General features: G+C 58.2%; 1 protein-coding gene across 14 annotated transcripts in view; it reads left to right on the top strand.

The window, feature by feature from the left end:
- The window catches only part of LOC122899542 (RAP1 GTPase activating protein), a 65,071-nt gene that overhangs the window by 29,132 nt on the left and 16,700 nt on the right, over positions 1–19,239 (top strand). For 7 of the 14 annotated variants that reach the window (XR_006383126.1, XM_044237374.1, XM_044237375.1 and 4 more), the window contains exons 1-5: positions 11,993–12,014; positions 14,367–14,402; positions 15,437–15,484; positions 16,468–16,506; positions 16,984–17,169. Coding sequence is in view for 13 of the 14 variants with exons in the window: in XM_044237374.1 (XP_044093309.1) it covers positions 14,385–14,402; positions 15,437–15,484; positions 16,468–16,506; positions 16,984–17,169 (291 nt within the window). In the remaining variant the exon portion in view is untranslated. Of the gene's footprint in view, positions 1–7,959; positions 8,054–11,378; positions 11,556–11,991; positions 12,015–14,366; positions 14,403–15,436; positions 15,485–16,467; positions 16,507–16,983; positions 17,170–19,239 lie in introns of those variants that run through there. The other 7 variants (XM_044237382.1, XM_044237381.1, XM_044237380.1 and 4 more) reach the window with 3 other exon arrangements.

Raw genomic sequence — 19,239 nt, 5'->3', positions numbered from 1 at the left:
TGGGAGGCGCCTGGGAGGTCATCTCGTCCAGCTGCACGTTCCCCCTACACCTCCTGTTCCTGCACCTTAGGAAATCTCCCCACTACACCCCTGTGCGGCCCTGTCTGGCTTTGCTCAGGGACTCACATGTTGGTTGTTTCACTCTTGGGCAGTTCCAGTCGGCCTTCTCCCAACTTCCACCCAGGACTCCTGCCTCGGTCCTCAGCAGCCCACATAGAAAGGGAAGAAGGAAGAAAGGAGGAGAGAAGGGAAGGCCAGGAAATATTCAGGGTTAATGCTGACAGTCTTCGCATGGACGAACTTACTCAATCCTCCTGAACCCTTTGGAGGCAGACACTGTCGCTATTCCCATGGCATAGATAAGGAAATTGAGGCTCAGAGATGTTAAGTAACTTACCCAAGGTCACACAGATGTTAAGTGGCAGAGCTAGGGTACAAACTCAGGCTGTCTGGCTCCAGAGCCCACACCTGTGATGCTACACTGCTTCTTCAGGTGGGAGCCTTGTGACTTATTGAGCGCTTACTGTATACTCAGCTCTAGGCTAGTCGGACTATGCATGTAACCTCTGATTTATTCTATACAAGCACCCAGCAAAGTAGTTCTTACTACTTCCTCTTGCAGATAAGGAAGCAGTCTCAGAGAAGAGAAGCAGCTTGGAGGAGTCGGCCTCCTCCCCAGCTCCCCCCCCCAGGGCAGAGTAAGCCCACCAGGGTTCTGATGCCTCTATTTGTCTCATCCTCCTATCCATCCTGCTGGAGGATGTCAGACCTGGGCCTTAGCACCGTCTAATCAGAATCCCAGTTCCCCGTGGAATCGGCTGGAAGAGATCGTGATCACTTAATCCTGTCCACGTACTGATTTATAGGCAAAGCCAGGGCTCCTCCTTGTCACCTGTGCTTAGGACATGGTGACCCTGTCCCTCTCTGAGGGGGTTTCACCTTGGCCTGGCAGGGACTTTTGCTCAGCAGCCTTTCCTGGGGCCCACGAGGGGGCGAGCCCACCAGCTAGGAAGGGAGAGGGATTGACTAAACAAGGCCCCAGCATGCTAAGGTTCCGTGTCAGAGTGTTGGGACCCAAGGAGTGCAGAGAACAGCTAGAGAACAGTGGGCCGGGTGTCCCTGGGGCTTTGCTTGGAGGTGGGGGAGGCTGGGCTCACCCTGCTCAGATGCCAACACCCCAACCGCTGTCTGGCCCAGAGCAGGGGGGCAGGACATGAATCCTGAACAAGTGACTGAGCGTAGGGGTGAAGGTCAAGTGGGGGAGGGGGCAGATCCGTGTGAGTGAAGGAATGAGTGGGGTGCAGAAAAGGGAGACCAACCCCCTGGGCAGCAGAGGCGGGGAAGGACAATGAGGTCAACGAGGAAGGGGGAGTGTAGGTGGCATTGGGCCCCAGCCCACAGGTGCTGGGAAGGGCCCAGTTCAGCCTCCCTGGGCACTGGGGGTGGCAGCCTCTGGCAGGCCCGTCAGGGAGGACCGTCCGTGCCTACCGGCTGAGGGTGGAGCAGCGGGTTGGAGCAGCACCTTGGGCAAGCGGCCACCGCCATCCTGGCTTCTAGTTTCTTCCACATGGACCGGAGGAGATAACGTTCTCTGCCTTAGGTGCTTTGTGAGGCTGTTGGCAAGGTCTAGCGCGAAGAAGGCGGTTTGTGGACTGTAAAGTACCAGGCTGGGTCAGCAGCTGTTGTCATTACCCCGGCAGGAAGAGGCCCCGGGCCTAGGTCATCTCGGTGTCACTCCTCCCCCTGCCCCGAGTGCAGGGAGGAGTTCATCCCAGGGAGGTGCAGGGCGGGGGGTCACGCCTAGGCCACGGCGGAGCTCTGGACACCTGGGCAGGGGAGGCACTGGCAGGCAGCAGGTGAATGGGAGGCCCAGGCTCTAGGTGCTGTGCCCCCAGGTGGGGGCCGGTCCCATGACCTCCTCTTGGGGCTGCCAACCTGTTGTTTGCTCAGGAGGCCACCTCCTGGCCCGGCTCCGGCATCCGGGTGTCTTGGCGCTCAGCCAGCACGGAGTGAGGGTGGGGGCCCATGTGCCGCCTTCCTGCTCACCCCCTCTGCCCAGCCTGCAGACTGAAGCCTGCTCCTTCCACTCCCAAGGGGGCCCCACCATACTACCTCTTGGTGGTTGTGGGACCCCGGCCCATCTAGTAACCTCTCCGAGCCTCTGCTTCCTTATTCTGAAAGGCTGTGACAGTCCCTCCATTAGGGTTGTCGCTATAAGGACTACATGACATCACAGCGCTTGGCACCCCCACTCCCATGCTCCCTCTTGTGTCCTGGTAGAGGTCAAAGGTGCCTGGGGAAAGGAGGGCCAGGAGTGGCCATGTCTGTGTCTCTCCCCTCCCTGGGCCTGGCCTCGAAAACTTGCTCGCTGGGCTGCCCCTGGCGCCACCTTCCCTGGCATCTTGGCAAGGCCAGGGGCAAGCAGGGGGGGGTGGGCCATGCCGGGTGGTTGAACACTGGAGACAATGGGCCTCTGTGGCCCACAGGGGAGGGGACAGAGTCGGGGAGTCTCTAGTCTCCGGTTTCAGGAGATTAGAGTCCCCTCAGACCTGATACCATGGCTGGGAGACAAGGGCAGCCCCCACACTCCATCCAGAGGGCCTCCCTCAGGGGCGTGAGGACCCACAGGAGTAGCCCCCCACACCTGCTTTTCCTCTGGGCCCTCTGCAGTCCCCCACGTCAGCTACCAGCTTGGGAAACCATTTGGTTTCATGGAGCCCAGGGAGACTCAAGGGACCCCGGCCTCCGGTGACCAGCGCCCGGCCGGGCTGGACCACTCAGGCGCCGTGCTGGGCTAGCCCCCTCCCCACCCCAAGTCCCTCTCAGCCCTGTGTTTCTGGCCAGCTGAGGACCCGCTCTGCTGGCTGGTTTCCCAGCTTGTGTGTGTGCTGTCCAGCACCTGCCTGGCTGCCCTGCTCCCAGTCACAGGTTTCCTGCCATGACGGTCATACGTCACCTGCTGGGGCCACCAGAGCCTCACCCCTTTAAGAGGAACTTTAAAGCATGAATAGTTCGCCAGCCCCTAAAGAAGGAAAAGGGAGCCCCCAGCAGAGGGAACGGTGTGCAGAGGCTCAGCAGGGAAACACTGTGTCTTGTTTGGAAAACCACTTGCAGCCGGGCCAGGCTAGGCCAAGGCCACTGGGCAGGACAGGAAGCGGGTGTGTGTGGAGATGAGGCTGGGGCAGTCAGCAAGGGCCACTCCCACCGGGGGACCTCCATCCAGCAGGTCTCTTTGGGTGGTTGCAGGGCCAAGTCATACCCAGGGGACAGCCCAGCCACTGAGCTAGTGCCCTGGAAGTTCTCCAGGAGAACTTCCTGGAGTTCTCCAGGAGAATGGCTAATATGGCTAATAATAATAATAGTAATAATAATAATAACAAATGCTTCTCTAGTGCTTCCTCTACTCTGTGGCTCACAGCAGCCTTGTAAGGAGGGATGTTAGCTCTCATTTTGCAGAGGAGGAAAAAGACAGGACTCTCCTACCAACTCTCCACCTGGGGGGGAAGCAACCCAGGAAGGCATCTGGCATGTGGCAGCTTTCCTCTGCCTTACCTAGCTCCCTCCCTCGATCTGACCTGCCCTTTGGCCGTGGACAGACCACCCTGAGATGCCCCCGCCACTACCCCAGTGCGGCATCTGGAGCCCTGGACTGATGGAAGGCCTGGGTTCTGGCCCCCAATCTGCTTCTGCTTTGCTGGATGACCTTGAGGTGGTGGTTTAAGCTCTCCGAGCCTTGGTTTATCCTTCTGGGAATTGGGGATCCTAGCGACTGCCTTATCTCCCACTCCAGTTCCGCTGAGACTCCCAGGAGTGAGCAGATAAAGAGCACTTTTGAAAAGTACAAAGAGCTGTACTCACGACAGTGAGATTATTATTGTTACCTCGATGTGGAGATAAGGGATGGGAGGAGGAGCCGTGGCAGTTGCCAAGAAACCCGGGAGCTGTCAGCAGCGGCTTCCGGCTGGGCCCATCCCACTCAGGAGCTGGGCCACGGGGCCCCTCCTCCACCCTCCACTCCCCTCCACCCCCGCCGCTGTGCCCTTTCTCTGGGAGAGATGGGTGCTCCAACACAGTGGGGAGCTGGGGCCAGCTGGCTGGCGGCCACACACCTCTAGGCCCTGAAGGTGACCCTGGAATGTGCCTGGTCCAGACGCCAGCTTGGATCAGGCTTTCTGTGTGACCTTGGGCAAGTCACCTTCTCTCTGGCTGCCACCTTTTCCTGTGCCCAGATGTCCTGTACCTGGAGGTGGGTGGCCAGGCCAAACAGGGCAGGACTGGATCTAGGCCTAAGAAAGATGCTTGGTGGTGGCTGCCGGGCCCAGGGAGGGCTGGGAAGTCATTGGGAGCCAAGGCTGGGTGACTGGACTGAGGTCCTGGGTTGAGAGTAGCTATGATATGTGTAGTGGAAGAACCTTGGGCTGGAATAAAACTTCTGTTCTGCCCTTTCCCTGGTGTGACCATGGACTTGGCACTTAACCTCTCTGAGGCTTGGTTTTCTTATCTGGAGAAAAGGTGGATAATATCCAACCTCACCAAGTTGCCATGGTGTTCAGATAAGATAATAGACTGTAGAGTGCTGTGCAGATATGACTTTGGTCATGGCATGGGGAGAGGAAAACAGGGGAGAGTCCCCATGTCCCAGCACACTCCAGGCACACACACACACACACACACACACACACACCCGCCAACTGCTGCACGTAGAGGGAGAATGCAAAGCATTTGAAGCTGAGCTAGGCCAGAGGGTCAGGGAGATTTGCAGAGAGGTGCTGAGGGTCAGACCTCAGGTGAACGGAATGATGAAGACCAGGAGGAGACAAGGGTAGGCTAGAGATGGGGGAGGGATGGAGAAGTTCAAGTTCAGAAGAGGGAGGGAAATGGCCAAGTTGGGGGAGGTCTATAGAGGCAAGGGGCAGAAAGGAAGTGGAGGGGGGTAGAAAGGGGGGGTGAGGTGGGTATGAGGTGAGAGGGAGGCCGACAGGGGAGGGAAAGCAAGGGGACATGGCAGGGGAGTGGGTGGGGAAGAGGCAGCTGAGTTTATTCATCTTTGCCAAATTATTTATTGAGGAACTAGTGTCTACTCAGAGTCAGTAGTGTAGCATTAGGGCACCTAGACTCAGATCCTCTGCATTTCATTTACTGTCGGTGTGATTTTGGACAAGTTGCTTAACCAGTCCGTGTCTTAGTGCCCTCCTTTGAAAGAGTGAGTCCAAGCAAAGCAGTTAGAGCAGAGCCTGCCCGGGGCACCTGTGCCCAGGATCAGCCTTAGCTGCCCTTGCTGTTACTGTTACCTGATGCGAGCGGCTGGGTCCGCCCGGGCTGTGCAGCTCAGATCTTGGGCTCTGGAGGGACACACCTGGATCCCAACGCCTGCTCTCCCTCCTTCACCGTGTGACCCTGGGCAGGTTAACACACCTTGCTGCACGTCAGTGTCCCCGTGTGTGAAGCAGGCAGCTTTCCAGCACCTGCCTCCCTGGGTTGCTGTGTTAATTAAGTGGAATCCTACAAGGCACAGGTGGGCTGTGGCTTTCGTGATTACTGTCCTTCTGCTCCCTCAGGGCTGGGACAGATGGGGGCAGGAAGGACCCAGAGCCTCCTGCTCTGTTCCCCTGGTGGAGCCGCTAGGTCTCCTTGCCCTTTAGGACCTCAGCAATGACCTTGTAGGTTGAAGAGTTAGTTGCCTGAAGGGGGAGGGGGCTGGGTACTGCCTGCTAGGGGCCCACTCTAGCCAGCCAGGAACTAGAGAGTTGAGGGCATTGGGGCAGGGTCCCCAGTGGAAGTCAGATTCCCCCCACCTTTGTCTTGACACACCTCCCTAGTCCTGTGCCAGCATGAGCAGTCCAGCGTGGGATGGGTACCTGGACATGGGGAAGCTCAGACAGAGGGTTCTGGAAGGGCAGGATGTTAGGGAGCTATTGCGGGACTGACCTGCAGCGGGACACTGCCTGAGCCTGGGGGCCTGGGAGGGGCAGACAGAACACCACCACCCGAATAGCTCAATGGTGGGCAACAACCTCCACTGGGAAGCCAGGGCCACACCAAGACCACTGTCCCCATGTCCCCAACACTACGGGGACCCAGCTTCCCCGGGGGGCTGCCGCCCCAGCACTTCCTGGACCCGAAGCAGCCTCTGTTCTCCATGCCCCTGGCACTGACCTTGCTCCGTCAAGGGCGTGGGCTTTACACTCGGGCTCTGTCTCCCACCTGCTGGGGGAAGTGGCTTCATCTCTCTGAGCTCCAGGGTTTCCATCTCTAAAAACAGGGATAAATAATGCCAGTGTTGCAGCACCATGGGGAGGGGCCAGGCCCATGACCCAGGGCTTGACAAAGAGTCCTCCATGGAATTTGCCTGGGCCGTTTCTGTGGGCCTCCCCCTACTCCTCTGGGTCCAGTCTCTCCCCAGCATGCCTGGCAACCTGCAGGGACCAAAGTTCACGCTGTTTGCTCGCTCCCCAAACCCCCAGTGCCTCCCTGCTGCCAACCTCCATCCACTCAAGGATTCATTCAATTATTTACCCACTTGACCAATACTGAATAAGACCCTAAGTCGGGGACCCAGAGTTCACTATGAATGAATGAATACCGAAGAGTTCATTGAGTAAAGACTTACTAGCTTCCCAGGCTCTATGAGATTTTTTAGAAGCAGAGGCTGGGAGGGGTGTGTCACTGACTCCAGGTCACACAACAGGTAAGTGCCTGGAAACACCTTCCTCACACTGATGCCACGGCTTGCAATGCCACTGCCGCTGCCCCTGCCACCATCTCTGGTTTTCTGGATCAAGCGCTGCTTAGTGTGGGCCCCTCTTTAAAGAAGCCAGCAGCCTTGAGAGGCCGCGAGAGGCATCTGATGTGTGCGGCGGGGCTGTGGACGGCTCCTCCGGACCGGTTCTCCCACGGGAGAGGCCCGGCTGAGGGGAGTCAGCAGGGGCAGGGGGAAGGTGGCTCAGAGGGTCCTGGGGTCTCCTTCCCCAGCCAGCTTCCTGCAGGCCCTCCCCCTTTCAGGGTGTGGCAGTCCCAATTCTGCCTGACTCAAGCTCCCCGATCCAATGACTCACTCTCTCAGGACCAGCCTTGGTGGATGGGACCGAGGCGGGGGTGCAGCCACGTCAGGGTGGCCCCAGGCAGCACAGGGAAGCCAGGCCTGCTTGCCCTGCCCTGGGCTCCCCGGGTCCCAGGAGCCACTGGGCACTTCCTCTCCCTGACCCCCAAGGTGGCCTCCCCAGTAGGCTTTCTAGGGTGACAGGAGCTGACTTCACCCTCACCAGACCTGCTTCCTTTCCTCAGGGAGAGGTGTGGGTGTGCGCAAGGAGGCTGAACTCGGAGTCAGGCCTCACGCAGCTGCTGGCTCTGCCCCTGACCAGCTGTGTGACCTCGGCATGCCTCTGGGTCCCATCTATTAAGAGGGAATGCCAGTGTGGTGAGGAGTCTGTGCCCTTAGGCCTGGAAAGAGGGGCTTGACACAGGGCCTGGCACACAGTAGGCCCAGTGGGTGTCTACAGTTTTATTGTCATTGAGAACAGCAATAGCCCAAATGTTCTCTCCATCCTAAGGCTGTGTCTCCTTGAAGGCCCAGGGAGGGGTCTATAAAGGTTGAACACCCTGCTTAGGACAGAGGTCAGAGGACTCAGCCCTGTACAACAGCCCTCACTGCCCCTGCCTCAGTCTACCCATCTTCAGAATGGGCTGTGGATGTCCTCTTGGCTGGAGTATGTGTGTGGGGGGGAGGGGCTAACATAGAACTTGGGGAGAGACCCTGTCCAGATTCCTGATCTCTGGGGAAGGAGAGCCTGTTTGGCCACCCTGCTCCAGAAGCCTCTCCTCTCCCTCTTCCTGGGGAAACCAGGATCCCCCCTCCTTGTGAAGTCTGTCCCCCAACTCTGAGAGCAACTCCTTCTCCCAGAGTCCACCCATCTCCCAGCTTGGGGCTCTCCTTGACCACAGACTCTTTCTGTCTTCCAGGAGGAGTGATGGGCAGAACCAGCGCTTCCCTCAGGCATTAGACCTGCCACGCGCGGACTTGGTTCCCCCCCATCCTGCTTCACTCTGCCCCAAGGTGAGTGTCCCCTCCCCACTGCCCCTGCTCTGGAAAGCCCTGGGGCCCAGAGCTCATTAAAAAGGACCACTGGACAGGGGTAAAATGTTCAAGCAGGTGCTGCTCAAGGTTTAGCTCCCCCAGGGGACACCAGTCCTCACCCCGGGTGGGTCATGTGGCTCTGCTGGGGAGGGGGCAGAGCAGCTGGGAACAGACCAGCTGACCACCTTCATTATCAACATCACCGTCGGCCTCCTCATCTGCAGACTGGGTATGATGACAGCACCGGGCACGGAGCTGTTGTGAGGATTAAAGGAAAGAGCACCGATGCAACAGCCCATGCATGATCTCCAGCATGGGCAGGAGCTCTACAAATGAGATCATCAGAATCAAACATTTGTCCAGATTTTGTGCTGGGCACTGCGGGGCCAGAAATCAGTCTGACACAGACCCTGCCCTCATAGAGCCAGAGTCCTGATGAGAGATGAATAACTGAACAGCCTAGCAGAACACCAGCAGCAACCACTAGAATTTACTGAGACTTATGTGTGCCAGCTGGGTACTTAACGCTTTCGGGGACGATTCCATTCCATCCTCCAACTCTAAGTACTATGTGATAGCTACTGTTATTAGTCCCATTTCGCAGATGAGAAAATCAAGACTCGGAGACGTTAAGCTCCCTGCTTAAAGACACACAGGTTAGGATATGATGGGGTGTGACCCCACATCATAGGATACCACGCTGTGTGACCAGAGGACCTGGTACAGGTCATCAGCCTCACTTCCGCAGTACACTTTTTGGTTTTTAAAGCATGTCCACAGACATCATGCCTCTGGGTCATTTCATCAGACCTTGGGGTAGGCATTCTCCAGATGAGGAACCAGATGCTCAGAGAGGTTTTCCCATGGTCACACAGCCAGGAAATAGCAAACACAGGGCTGGCCAACGGCAGAGTACCTCTCCTGCTCCACAAAGGCAGATGGCCAAGGACCTTAATCCTTGGTGGTGGTGGGGGGACCACCACCTCCAATGGGGTCCCAAGTGGGTGTCCTAGGGCAGCGTGAGGGACTCCTGAGACCTTCGCCTGCTCCCTGTGTCTGGGCAAAAGCCCAAGATGGGGCTATGTGGATCCTGGGGCTTGGCAGGAAGGGAGCAACTTGAGGGAACCTGGGTTCATGAAGCCCCCAGTCCCTCTTTTTCTAAGCATACAGGAGAAGGCCTTGGTTCTCACCAAGGGTATGTGCCCTTGGACCATAGCTTCCCCTCCCTGGGCCTCAGTCTTCCCTTCCCTCTGATATGGGGTCACACCCTATCATATCCTAAGCTGTGTGTCTTTAAGCAGGGAACTTAACTTCTCTGAGCCTTGATTTTCTCATCTGCAAAATGGGATTAATAACAGTAGCTATCACATAGTACTTAGAGTTGGAGGACAGAATGGAATAGTGCCCACAAAGCGTTAATCAGTGTAGGAAAAACCCATCACTCTGAGTCCCAACTGCTCACACAGCCTAGGGCTGCCTTTTGCGGATTAGCTCTGGGCTACCTCCCCTTGGGCTTCCTGGCCTCTGCTCAGTCAGACAGAAGCCTCTTTTTTTTGCCAACGCTGCTCAGATGGTGGGCTTCAAACTGCTCTGTCCTGACAGCCCACCCCTACTCCAGAAACAAGCCCCAGGCTGCGGATCACCCTCCTTTGATTGGGAGGGAAACCAGAGTACAGAGAGACTGAGCGATCCCCCTGCATGTCCAGTAAACCCGTGGTGGGGCTGAGGGGATTCAGGCTTATGATACATTCTCCATGCCCCTCCTCTAGCATCCCTAAGTCTGGTCACATTTATCACATGGATGCAGTCAATCTGAGGGACAAGTCACCTCCCTCTGCCAGTGGGCAAGTCCCTGCTCCCCTCTGGGTGTCAGTTTCCTCTTCTGTAAGACAGAGGTGACAACTCTTTCTCTAGCCACCTTGCGAGCTTCCAGCTGGGTGATGACTACAGAACTAACTTTGGAAAGCAGAAACCAGGAAGCTTGGCAACGTTACATTCCCAGGGTAGGATGGAACTCCCAGAAGGGACATTGCCCTCTCACTGGAAAAACCATATTTGTACAGACACTGAGCTCTTTAGGGCCCTCCCCCCTTACCCCCCACCCCGCATAGGGATTTCTCCACTCAGGAATTCAGGAATCTGCACACATGTACATCACAGTCTACCCATGCCTCTGTCCATGGACACGTTCACACAGGTATTCAGAGACGTGCAAGTGAACACAGGACTGTGTATACAGACACCCATGTACAGACACGAATAAAGACATCCAGGATGTCCACGCACACGCAGCCACATCTGGTCCCCGAGTCACACACATACAGCTGCTTGCACATGGGTATACACTCTCTACTCTGCCTGTCACGCAGACGTCTCCAGTGATGCGAGAAGGTCTCACCTCCTCCCACTGTAGGAATGGATGTTTTCTCTGGCTGCATTTTGATGGGTGCCCGGAAGCGCTCAGGCCTGGAAGCGCCTGCGTAAATCAATATTTGCTGCTGTTAATTATTAAAAACAAAACTACGCCGTGTCTGGAACACACATCTCCAGAGTTCCCGCCGACTCCCTGGGCTCCGACCTGACCCAGGGCCAGGTCTGGAGGAAAGGAAGTTCCGGTGCCTTCCTTCCAGAAGCCCTTAGCCTTGGAGACGAGGGTTGTGGGCAGTGGCTGGCGGCTCCTCCAGGGAACTGAAGAGAGGCTGTGCACTGAGCTGGTGGGCAGCCTTGCCCCTGCAGGCTTCAAAGCAGCTGGTGTTGACTTGGCCGCAGCTCAGGAAGCAAGTGCTGCTTTCCCAGTACCTGTCCGGGGAAGGGATTCCGAGGGGATGGCCCTGCCCCTGCTGTAGAGGGACAGACCCAAAGCAGGGTCAGCTGGAAGGGTCTGCAGAGGTGGGAAAACAGAGGGCCTTATAGTTTACAGATGGGAAAACGGAAGCCTATGGAGGTGGCTGGGACTCACTCAAGTCCACTCAGCAAGTTGTAGCAAGGCCCGTGCTAGAACCCTCATGTCCTGAAGTCCTTGGCGGTCCCTGTTTCCTCCCTCCTCCAGGATCAGGGCAGTTAGCATCGGGTGTGGGCATAGGATCTGAGGAAGGGAGGGAACAGGCCAGTTACTGGCAGGCATTAGGGGAGATGAGGGAGGGGAGAGCAGCTCCAGGCCTTGCCCTGGAGAACAGGGAACAGTTTCTGTCTTTTCCTGGCTGTGTGAACCTGAGCATGATATTTCACCTCTTAAATCAGTAAACCTGAGCATGATATTTCACCTCTTAAATCAGTTTTCTATTCCGTAAACTGGAGCTGACACTCGTACGTCCTGGGTTGTGGGGAGAGGTCATCCTTGCTAAGTACAACGTCAAGTAGATGCTCAAGGAGAGCCCTCTGTCTGCGAGGTAACCCTCTCCTCTTCCAGCCCAGCTTCACAGCCTATCCCAAGAATCCCTGAGGCGGGGTAGCCAGAGTCCGGGAAGATAGAGAAGGCGAGGTAGGGGCGCGCCGAGTACAGTCTGGGGGCTCGGGGGCAGGGCGGGGGGGGGGGGTGCTCTAAGCGCCGAAAGCGTAGAGCACGCAGGCGCAGTGTCCGGGGACCGCGGGCCGGGGCGGGCCGCGCCGCGCCGGGGGCATGGCCAGCGATGTCCCCGCCCCGGAATTCCGAAGCCACGCCCCCGCGCCGCCCGTACCTGGCGCCCCGCCCCCTCCGGGCCCGGCTGCGGGGGGAGCCCAGCTCAGGCAGTGTGCCGCCGGGAGCCCGGAGCCGAGAGCGCGGAGCTCGGCGCTGCGGGGCCCGGGCCGGGGCGCGCACGGGCGGGAGCCGGCCGGGCCAGCTGAAGCGCAGCCGGGGCGGGGGCCCGGCCGGGCCAGGCTCGGGATGGCGCAGCCGCGGCCCCTGGCGCCCCCCGGCCGTCCGCGGAGGGGCTCGCTGCCGGCTGGGGCCGGCTGGCAGGTGAGGACCGGGGCGAGGGCGGCCTGGCCGACGGGGTCTTCTGGAGCCGGCTCAGCCCGACTTCCTCGAAGCTGGGGAGACTCTGCTCCAGCCAGGGCGGTGTGCGAGGCTCCGTCATGGAGGGTGTGTTAGCTTCTGGGCTGACACCCGGGCACGGCGGCCACAGGGCGCAGCCCTGCCCCGGGGTCCTGGGCCTTGGGCTCTTTCTCGAGCCGCCCCCGGATCGGAGTGCCCGTGGTGGCACGGTGGCTCTGGGCTACCGCGGCGCTGTGTGTGCGTGCGTGAGTTGGCGTGTCTGTCAGCCTCGGGACCACTTCGCCGACCCCTGCCCCCTTTAGGAGGGGTCTGAATGTCCCAGTGTAACTTTGCGGGGTGCTCTGAGCCACTTCGCTCAAGGTCTGCCATGTGGCTGGCGTCTGCTGGCCAGTGAAGCTGTAACTGTGGGTGTCACTTGTTGCTGTGTGTGCTCCCTGGATGACAGTCCCATGTGTCAGTGTTTATCTGGCTGTGACTCCGTGTGCATTGTTCCTGGCCATTGTTCCCTCGGGTCACTCTGAGTGGGGCGCTCTGGGGGCCAGTGATGCACCCACATCACTGCCAGGACCGTGCGGGGCCCAGATTGCGGGGCCCGAGCACAGATGCCCCTGTTGCTGTTGGGCAGGCTGTTGAGTTAACCGGTGTGTTTGTCTACCTGAACTGCAGGTGTGGCAGTGTGGCTGCCTGGGGAATTGTCCCTTCCAGGCTCAGAGTGTTGGGTGTGGCTCTAGGGGACTGTGGGTCAGTGTCTCCCGTGGTGTCTCGTCGTGCATTTACAGAGTGGGCTCTGCGTCTGGGGACAGGCCCCCGAGTGTGCACATGGAGTGTTTGCGTCTCGTCATTCTCACGCAGTGTGTGCACATGTGATAGGTGGTGTGTGCCCCAGCGGGCATGAGGGGGAGTGTGTGAGTGTCAGACCTTCCGACCTGTGCCCCTACCCTTGCTGGTGAACCACTTGCACAGTGGCTATTCACTGTTTTCCCCTCAAAACTCGCTTAATGTGGAATCAAGTCTGTCCTGTCTGTTACCAGGGTGCGTGACTCTGTGAGGGAACGGTGAGCTTGTGCGCGGGACTGGGGCTCCGTGGCTCAGTGTCCGTGAACACAGCTGCTGATGTCTGCGAATGCATGCTATTGTGTCTCTCGGCACACAGATGTGAGAGTGGTTTTGTGGGGTTGTGTGGCTTCGTGTTCCATTGCTGATGTGCACCTCTACACAGGGGTGGGTTGGCATCTGTGTGTTCAGCTTTGCAGGAGGTGGACCTGTGTGTGAGTGGGTGTGCTATTGTGTCATTTAGGACATTGCCATGTGTTACTTGTGTGTTAGCCTATGGCTCTGAGTCTCCAAATGGGTGTGCACAGACCCTCTGGGTTTGTGGATGGTGGTGCTGATTTATGTGTGTTTGCTTTCTTTGGTATAGTGAGAGTGTGTTTAAATATTGGTGTACAAGGCTGTGTGTGTTCAAGCAAGAGAGAGAGAGAGAGAGTATGTGTTTCCTGGTGCACAAGCCTATAGCACACGCGTGTGAGCTCAGGCGGTGCCCCCACCAGGCAGCAGGAGCCAAATGAGTTGAGGCCTTGGAAGTGCTGGGGGAGGGGCACTATCATGGAGACCCTGGGGGCTTCCCAGGCCCAGCCCCCAGCCCAGCCAATGGGCAAGGATGCCGCCTTCCAGGAAGGCTAGTAGGGAGTTGGCGCTGGAGAGCCCAGAGCTGCCAAGCACGGCTGGCAGAGGCCCCCATTAACCCTGTGTGGCCCTGGCTGGTCTTCGGAGAGGCCGGCTGCAGTGGGAGGGGCGAGGGGGATGCATGTGGACTCACACACAGCTGTTGAGCTGATGGGACATCCCAGCACTGTCTCCCCCAACAGCACCCCCTTCCCCCCATAATGCTTGCAGGGAGGTGAGGGTGGGGCCTTCTTCCAGGAGGGGTGGGTGGAGCCACAGACCCTCCTGAGAATCCCGCTGTCTCCTCTCTGGGGCTGGGACCTGGGATACTTGGCCCATCCTGGCACTGCCAAACATGCAGTGACATGGGACACCTGTCTGTCCCTGAGGGTCACGTCCATCCCTGTCTGAGGCAGCAGCCTCCTTACTCTGGGAAGGGGCCTGGGCCCTGGGCTGACTTCACGAAGCAGTTGGTCAAGCTCTGCTGGTCATCTGCCCAGAGCTCCCTTCTGCACTGCCCTTTCCACTTCCTCTCAGTGCTCAGACAGGCCCACGGGGGTTGGTCAGAGTTGTGGAGACTCCTTGGGGACTTAGTGGGGTCCGCTGGGCCGACCCTGAGGACTGACCTGCCCTCCTCCCTCTCTGTTGCAGAACACAGAGCTGTTTGAGATGATTGAGAAGATGCAGGTAGGGTTGGCTCTGTTGCCCATTTGGGGGAACCACAGAAGGAGCTGGGCTGGGTAGGGGCCCTTGCTATATGTCCAGCCCTATTCCTCTCTGAGGATGGGCTGGGAGCCCCCAGCAGACTGTTCTGCAAGGAGGTGGTAGCAGGGCATTGTCCTGAGCCCTCTCTCTGGGGTCCGAGTAGAGGATGGAGGCTGGAAGTGCTAATTCCCTGTTTGACCCATGTGCCCAGACCCCACTTGTGTCTCCCCTGCTCCCATCCCCGTGTAGGTCCCCAGCAGGGCTGGGATCAGTGGCTCATCCCAACTCCCCACCCCCCTATCCCCATACACACCCCCAACCCCCGACACACATTCACACACATTTTCCATCTGCTAAGAGGCATCCCAAGCTCCGCAGACCTCTGTGTAGGATGGCAGGAGGAACAGGTGCCAGGGCACAGGGCAACCCAAGGCTGTGCCACAGTGCTCGCTTCGGCAGCACATATACCAAGGCTGTGCCACAGGCAGAGGGATGTGCCCCACCCCCTCTGCCTGACCCCTGTACGCCTTGCACTCCCGCCCGGGTCTTCCAGGTCTCTGTCCGGTGCATGGGTACATGTTGGGAGGTGGGCAGGGGCGTGGGGCAACTTGAACAAAGCTCAGAAGCTTTCCCTCCAATGTCAGTTCGCCCGTCCTCCAAACCCTCTCCTCTACCCCTTCCTGTTTCTCTGCCTCTCTCACTTTTTCCATCTCCACCTGTCCCCTCCTTTCTCTCTTTCCCTCTGTCCCTTTCCTCTCTCTCCTAAAACACACATCTTTGTAGATGGAGTGGCCTCCCTCCCACACTCACACACTAGCACGTGCAGGCCCCCACCTTCTCCCAGTCCCAGCGGCACACATTCCCGCACAGAACCCCCAGCACCCTGCCCCAGGAGTACCCCCTTCCCCATAGCCAGGCTTTCCCCCTCATAGGGTGTCAGCCTCCAGCCCGTGGGGTGCAGCACTGGCCACAGGCATGGGAGGGGTAGAACGGGCTCTGTTACCTTCTCTCTGCAGGGAAGCAGGATGGATGAACAGCGATGCTCCTTCCCACCACCCCTCAAAGTAGGTTGGAACCATGGCCCCACCCCAATTTTCTGTGGCTTTCTGCCCGTGCTGTCTGCTTCCTGAGCAGCCTCCCCAAAGGGCTTAGGAACTGGAAGGGATGGGGAGACTCCCTACCCCGTGTGATCAGCCAGTTGCAGGAAAACTCAAACCCAGGACCCAGGTGGCTTTTGCTTGGGAAGGCTGATGGGAGGGGAGGGGAGGGGAGGAGGTGGGGGGAGGTGCCAGCCCCCCCCCTTCCTCCCCAGCCTACTGTGAGGAGACAGACAGGAGGCGGGGGCTGGAAGGAGATGGGAGGAGGCTCTTGTTTAGACTCAGAATTTTCTTGTGGGGGAGAGGGGTGGGGGGGTCACACCTCCCCTGCAGATAGGCATATGGTTCTGTGGTTGATCTGGGACCTCAACAATCCAGAAGACTGGCAGCTGGGCCTGGGGGGTGGGGGCGAGGTGGGCCCAGGGCTTCAAGGTGAGGGTTGAAGGGGAAGTTCATGGGCATATGCCTGACACTTTGTCCAGAGCAGGGGTTCTCCAAGTGGGGTCCTCAAACCAGGGCATCCCCATTAACTGGGAGCTTGTTAGAATGTAAATTCTTAATAAAAAAAAAAAAAAAGTAAATTTTTGGTGCCCCACCCAGACCCTGGGAAACTGGGGGGTGGGGCATGGCAGTGTGTTTAAGGAGCCCTCAAGGCCATACCGATGTACCGAAAACCACTGGTCCCAAGGTTTCTTCCGGGGAGGCAGTGAGCCTTTTTCCCAAGGCAGAAAGAGACCCAGAGGATGCCACCAGCACCAGTGAGCTGAGTTTGCCTCAGCCTCTGCCTCCCGGGGTCACCCCAAGGCAAGGCCTGGGGAGATGCCTCGGCCCTATCCACACTCCCAGCCCGGATGGCTGGCTGAATGATGGAGCATTCTGGGGAGACTGGAGGTGAGTCAAGGGTAAAGACCCCACAACAGCTGGGTCTCTGCCCTGTTTGTGTTTTGTAGACGGAGGAGGACTACATTCCCTACCCGAGCGTCCACGAGGTAACTGGCTCGCCCCTCTGAGCCCATTCCTGCTTGGGGCCAGAGGTGCCCATGAAGGAAGTCTGGATTCTCAGGTCCTCTTCCCTGCCAAGAGCCTGATCACAGGCCTTGCTGTGGGCACCAGAGCCTCAGCTCACCGACCCAAGTGTTTAGAACTCCTATGAACCCTTAGACCTCTAATCCAGATCTTCCAGCCTCTCGGCCAGGGTCATGCTCCCAGCCCTACCTTCCCCCAAGTCCTCATCCTTGGAGACTGGAAGCCCATGCGCCCTGGGTCTGTGCCTGTCGTAGGAGGAGAGGGGCTGGAGCAACGTCTGCTGGAGGGGGGTGGATGCAAGCCCTGGGGCCCACGTAAGCTCTGGCTCATTCCCTGGCACTCCTGAGCCATGGCAGAAGGGGCCCAGTCTGAGTTGGGGGGGGTGTCCTGGGGCCCTGGTAGGGTGCAGCGTGGGTAGTTTTTACCAAGTCCCCTTTCAGGTCCTAGGGCGAGAAGGACCTTTCCCCCTCATCCTGTTGCCCCAGTTCGGGGGCTACTGGATCGAAGGCACCAACCACGAAATCACCAGCATCCCGGAGACGGAGCCGCTACAGTCACCCACGACCAAGGTGAAGCTCGAGTGTAACCCCACAGCCCGCATCTACCGGAAGCACTTTCTTGGCAAGGTGGGTAGCCCACCGGTGATGGGGGCCGGGCCTGGAAGGCAGCCAAACCCATGAGCTGGGGCTGGGTGTTGGTCCCCCAGTCCCGGGTCTCAAAACATTTGTGGTGGATTCACAGATTCATTCAACAAACATGCATTGCAAAAGGCGGTATGGTGCCATAGTTAGCAGCAGAGGCGGCACCACGGTGTGACCCTGGCTCTGTCACTTGCTACATGACACATTGGGCAAGTCACTTACCAACCCCCCCTCCCCCATGCCTCTGTCTCCTTGTCCATAAAAATGGAGATGGTGGTGACGCCCACCTCATGGGGTTGCTGTAAAGCCTTAATGACAGCAGTGTTTGCAAGGTGTTTAAAATGGTGTCGGGCAAAAAATGAGGCCTCAGTCAATGTTGTTGGCAAGTAATGAGCACCAGCTGTATGCCCAGCCCTGTTCAGGGCACCAGGTATGCAGCAGCAAGGGGAACAGACCCAGGCCCCACCCTCAGATCAGGCCTGGAAGAATAGTGCCATGAACCGATGCAAACCCCTGTCCCATCTCCACCTCCAGAGCAGGGGTCCTGCCCGGTGACAGCTTGTCAGAGTCCGAGGGTGAGACTCTGGGGACTGGAGGGGAGGTCACACGCTGGGATCGTGTGTGTCTGGCTCCATGCCGGATGCTGTTCTCTGTGCCAGTTTGCAGCCCAGGTGGTGGGGAGAGATGTGGGCTCTGGGGTCTCAATGCCTGTGTGTGCATCTGGGCTCTTCCATTTCTTGACGGTGTGACCTTAGGTAAGTTACTTAACCTCCCTGAGCCTGTTTCCTCATCCGTAAGAACGTGGCTCGTAGAAGCATGTGTAAAGCTCACTCACGCTGGGCACAGAGTGAGTACTTAAATCAGTGTTCGCTGTTACTACAGCTTCCTAATTACTCTGTGAGATCAGGATCATCCCAGTTTTTACAGAAGAGGAAAACCGAGGCTCATAGAGGTCAAGCGTCTTGGTCAAGGCTACATAATTACCGAGCTAGGAACTGGACTTAGCTCTAGCTGACGTTCCATTAAAGGGCGCTGAGAGGGCTCATGCTTCCAGCTCTTGAAGACCTCAGTGTGGCCCTTTGCCAAGTGCCTGCCGCTCCACCTGCGGTTGGTGCCAAGCATTTGGGGGTTTCCATCACTCTGTGCCGCCAGGGCTCAGGGGGACTCTTAGCTCCAGGTCGACCCACATTGTCCCCAAGCTGTGGGTTTGTGGGGGCACATCCCCTTCCCCTTTCTCTGCCTGTCCTCTGAGCACAGGTGTTCCCATTTCAACAGGACTTGACTTCAGGATGACTCCTGTGGCGGGTGTGGCCAGGAGCCAGAACCACTCCCAGGGCCAGGGCCAGCAGGGGGCGCAGGGCCTGGCTGGGGCGAAATATCTTGGCCTTCTGGGCCTGCCATTGGCCTCAGGACTTCCCCGTCTGGAGGTGCCAGCCCTGGGCTCCCCTCTGGGGGGACCATTCCTGTCACAGCTCCCCCTCAGTCCTGCTGTGGTTTTTCTTCCCAACCCTGTGGCTCCTCCAGGTGAGGAAGGAGGGTGGGAACCTGCCGGGTCAGCCGCCCAGTGTGTTTATGAGATGTTTCACTTCCTGTTTCTCACGGGCCCTGCCTTCAGGGACCACAGAGCCACAAGCTGAGCAACCAGTCAGAAGACTTTTTATAAAACACCTACTGTGTGCCCGGTCTGAGAAGAGCAGGGGCCGGGAGATAGGTATGCAGGTACAAATGTAGTTCTGACTTGGATGAGGACCCAGCCAGCCAAAGTAACTACAAACGTTCAGTGAACACCTACACTCTGCGAGGCTGTTTATCTCTTCAGTCCCTGCGCCGTCCTACAAGGCAGTTGGCCTCCCATTTTACAGAGTGGGAAACTGAGGCATAGAGAGGCGAGGTGACCTTCTTAGGCTGCCCAGCTGGCAAGGGCAGAGTGGGGATTTGAACGCAGGTCTATCTGATACCGAGTCTGCCATCACCCACGACACCTGCTGCTTGGTGAAGGACCCTCATCTGGGAGTGAGCTGGCTTTCTGGCCTGGTTTCTGGAAGCCCCAAGCTC

This window comes from Neovison vison, chromosome 2 (assembly GCF_020171115.1).
Source record: "Neovison vison isolate M4711 chromosome 2, ASM_NN_V1, whole genome shotgun sequence".
Taxonomy (NCBI): domain Eukaryota; kingdom Metazoa; phylum Chordata; class Mammalia; order Carnivora; family Mustelidae; genus Neogale; species Neogale vison.
Note: the sequence above shows the minus strand (reverse complement) of the source record. Positions and strands in the feature narration are given on the sequence as shown.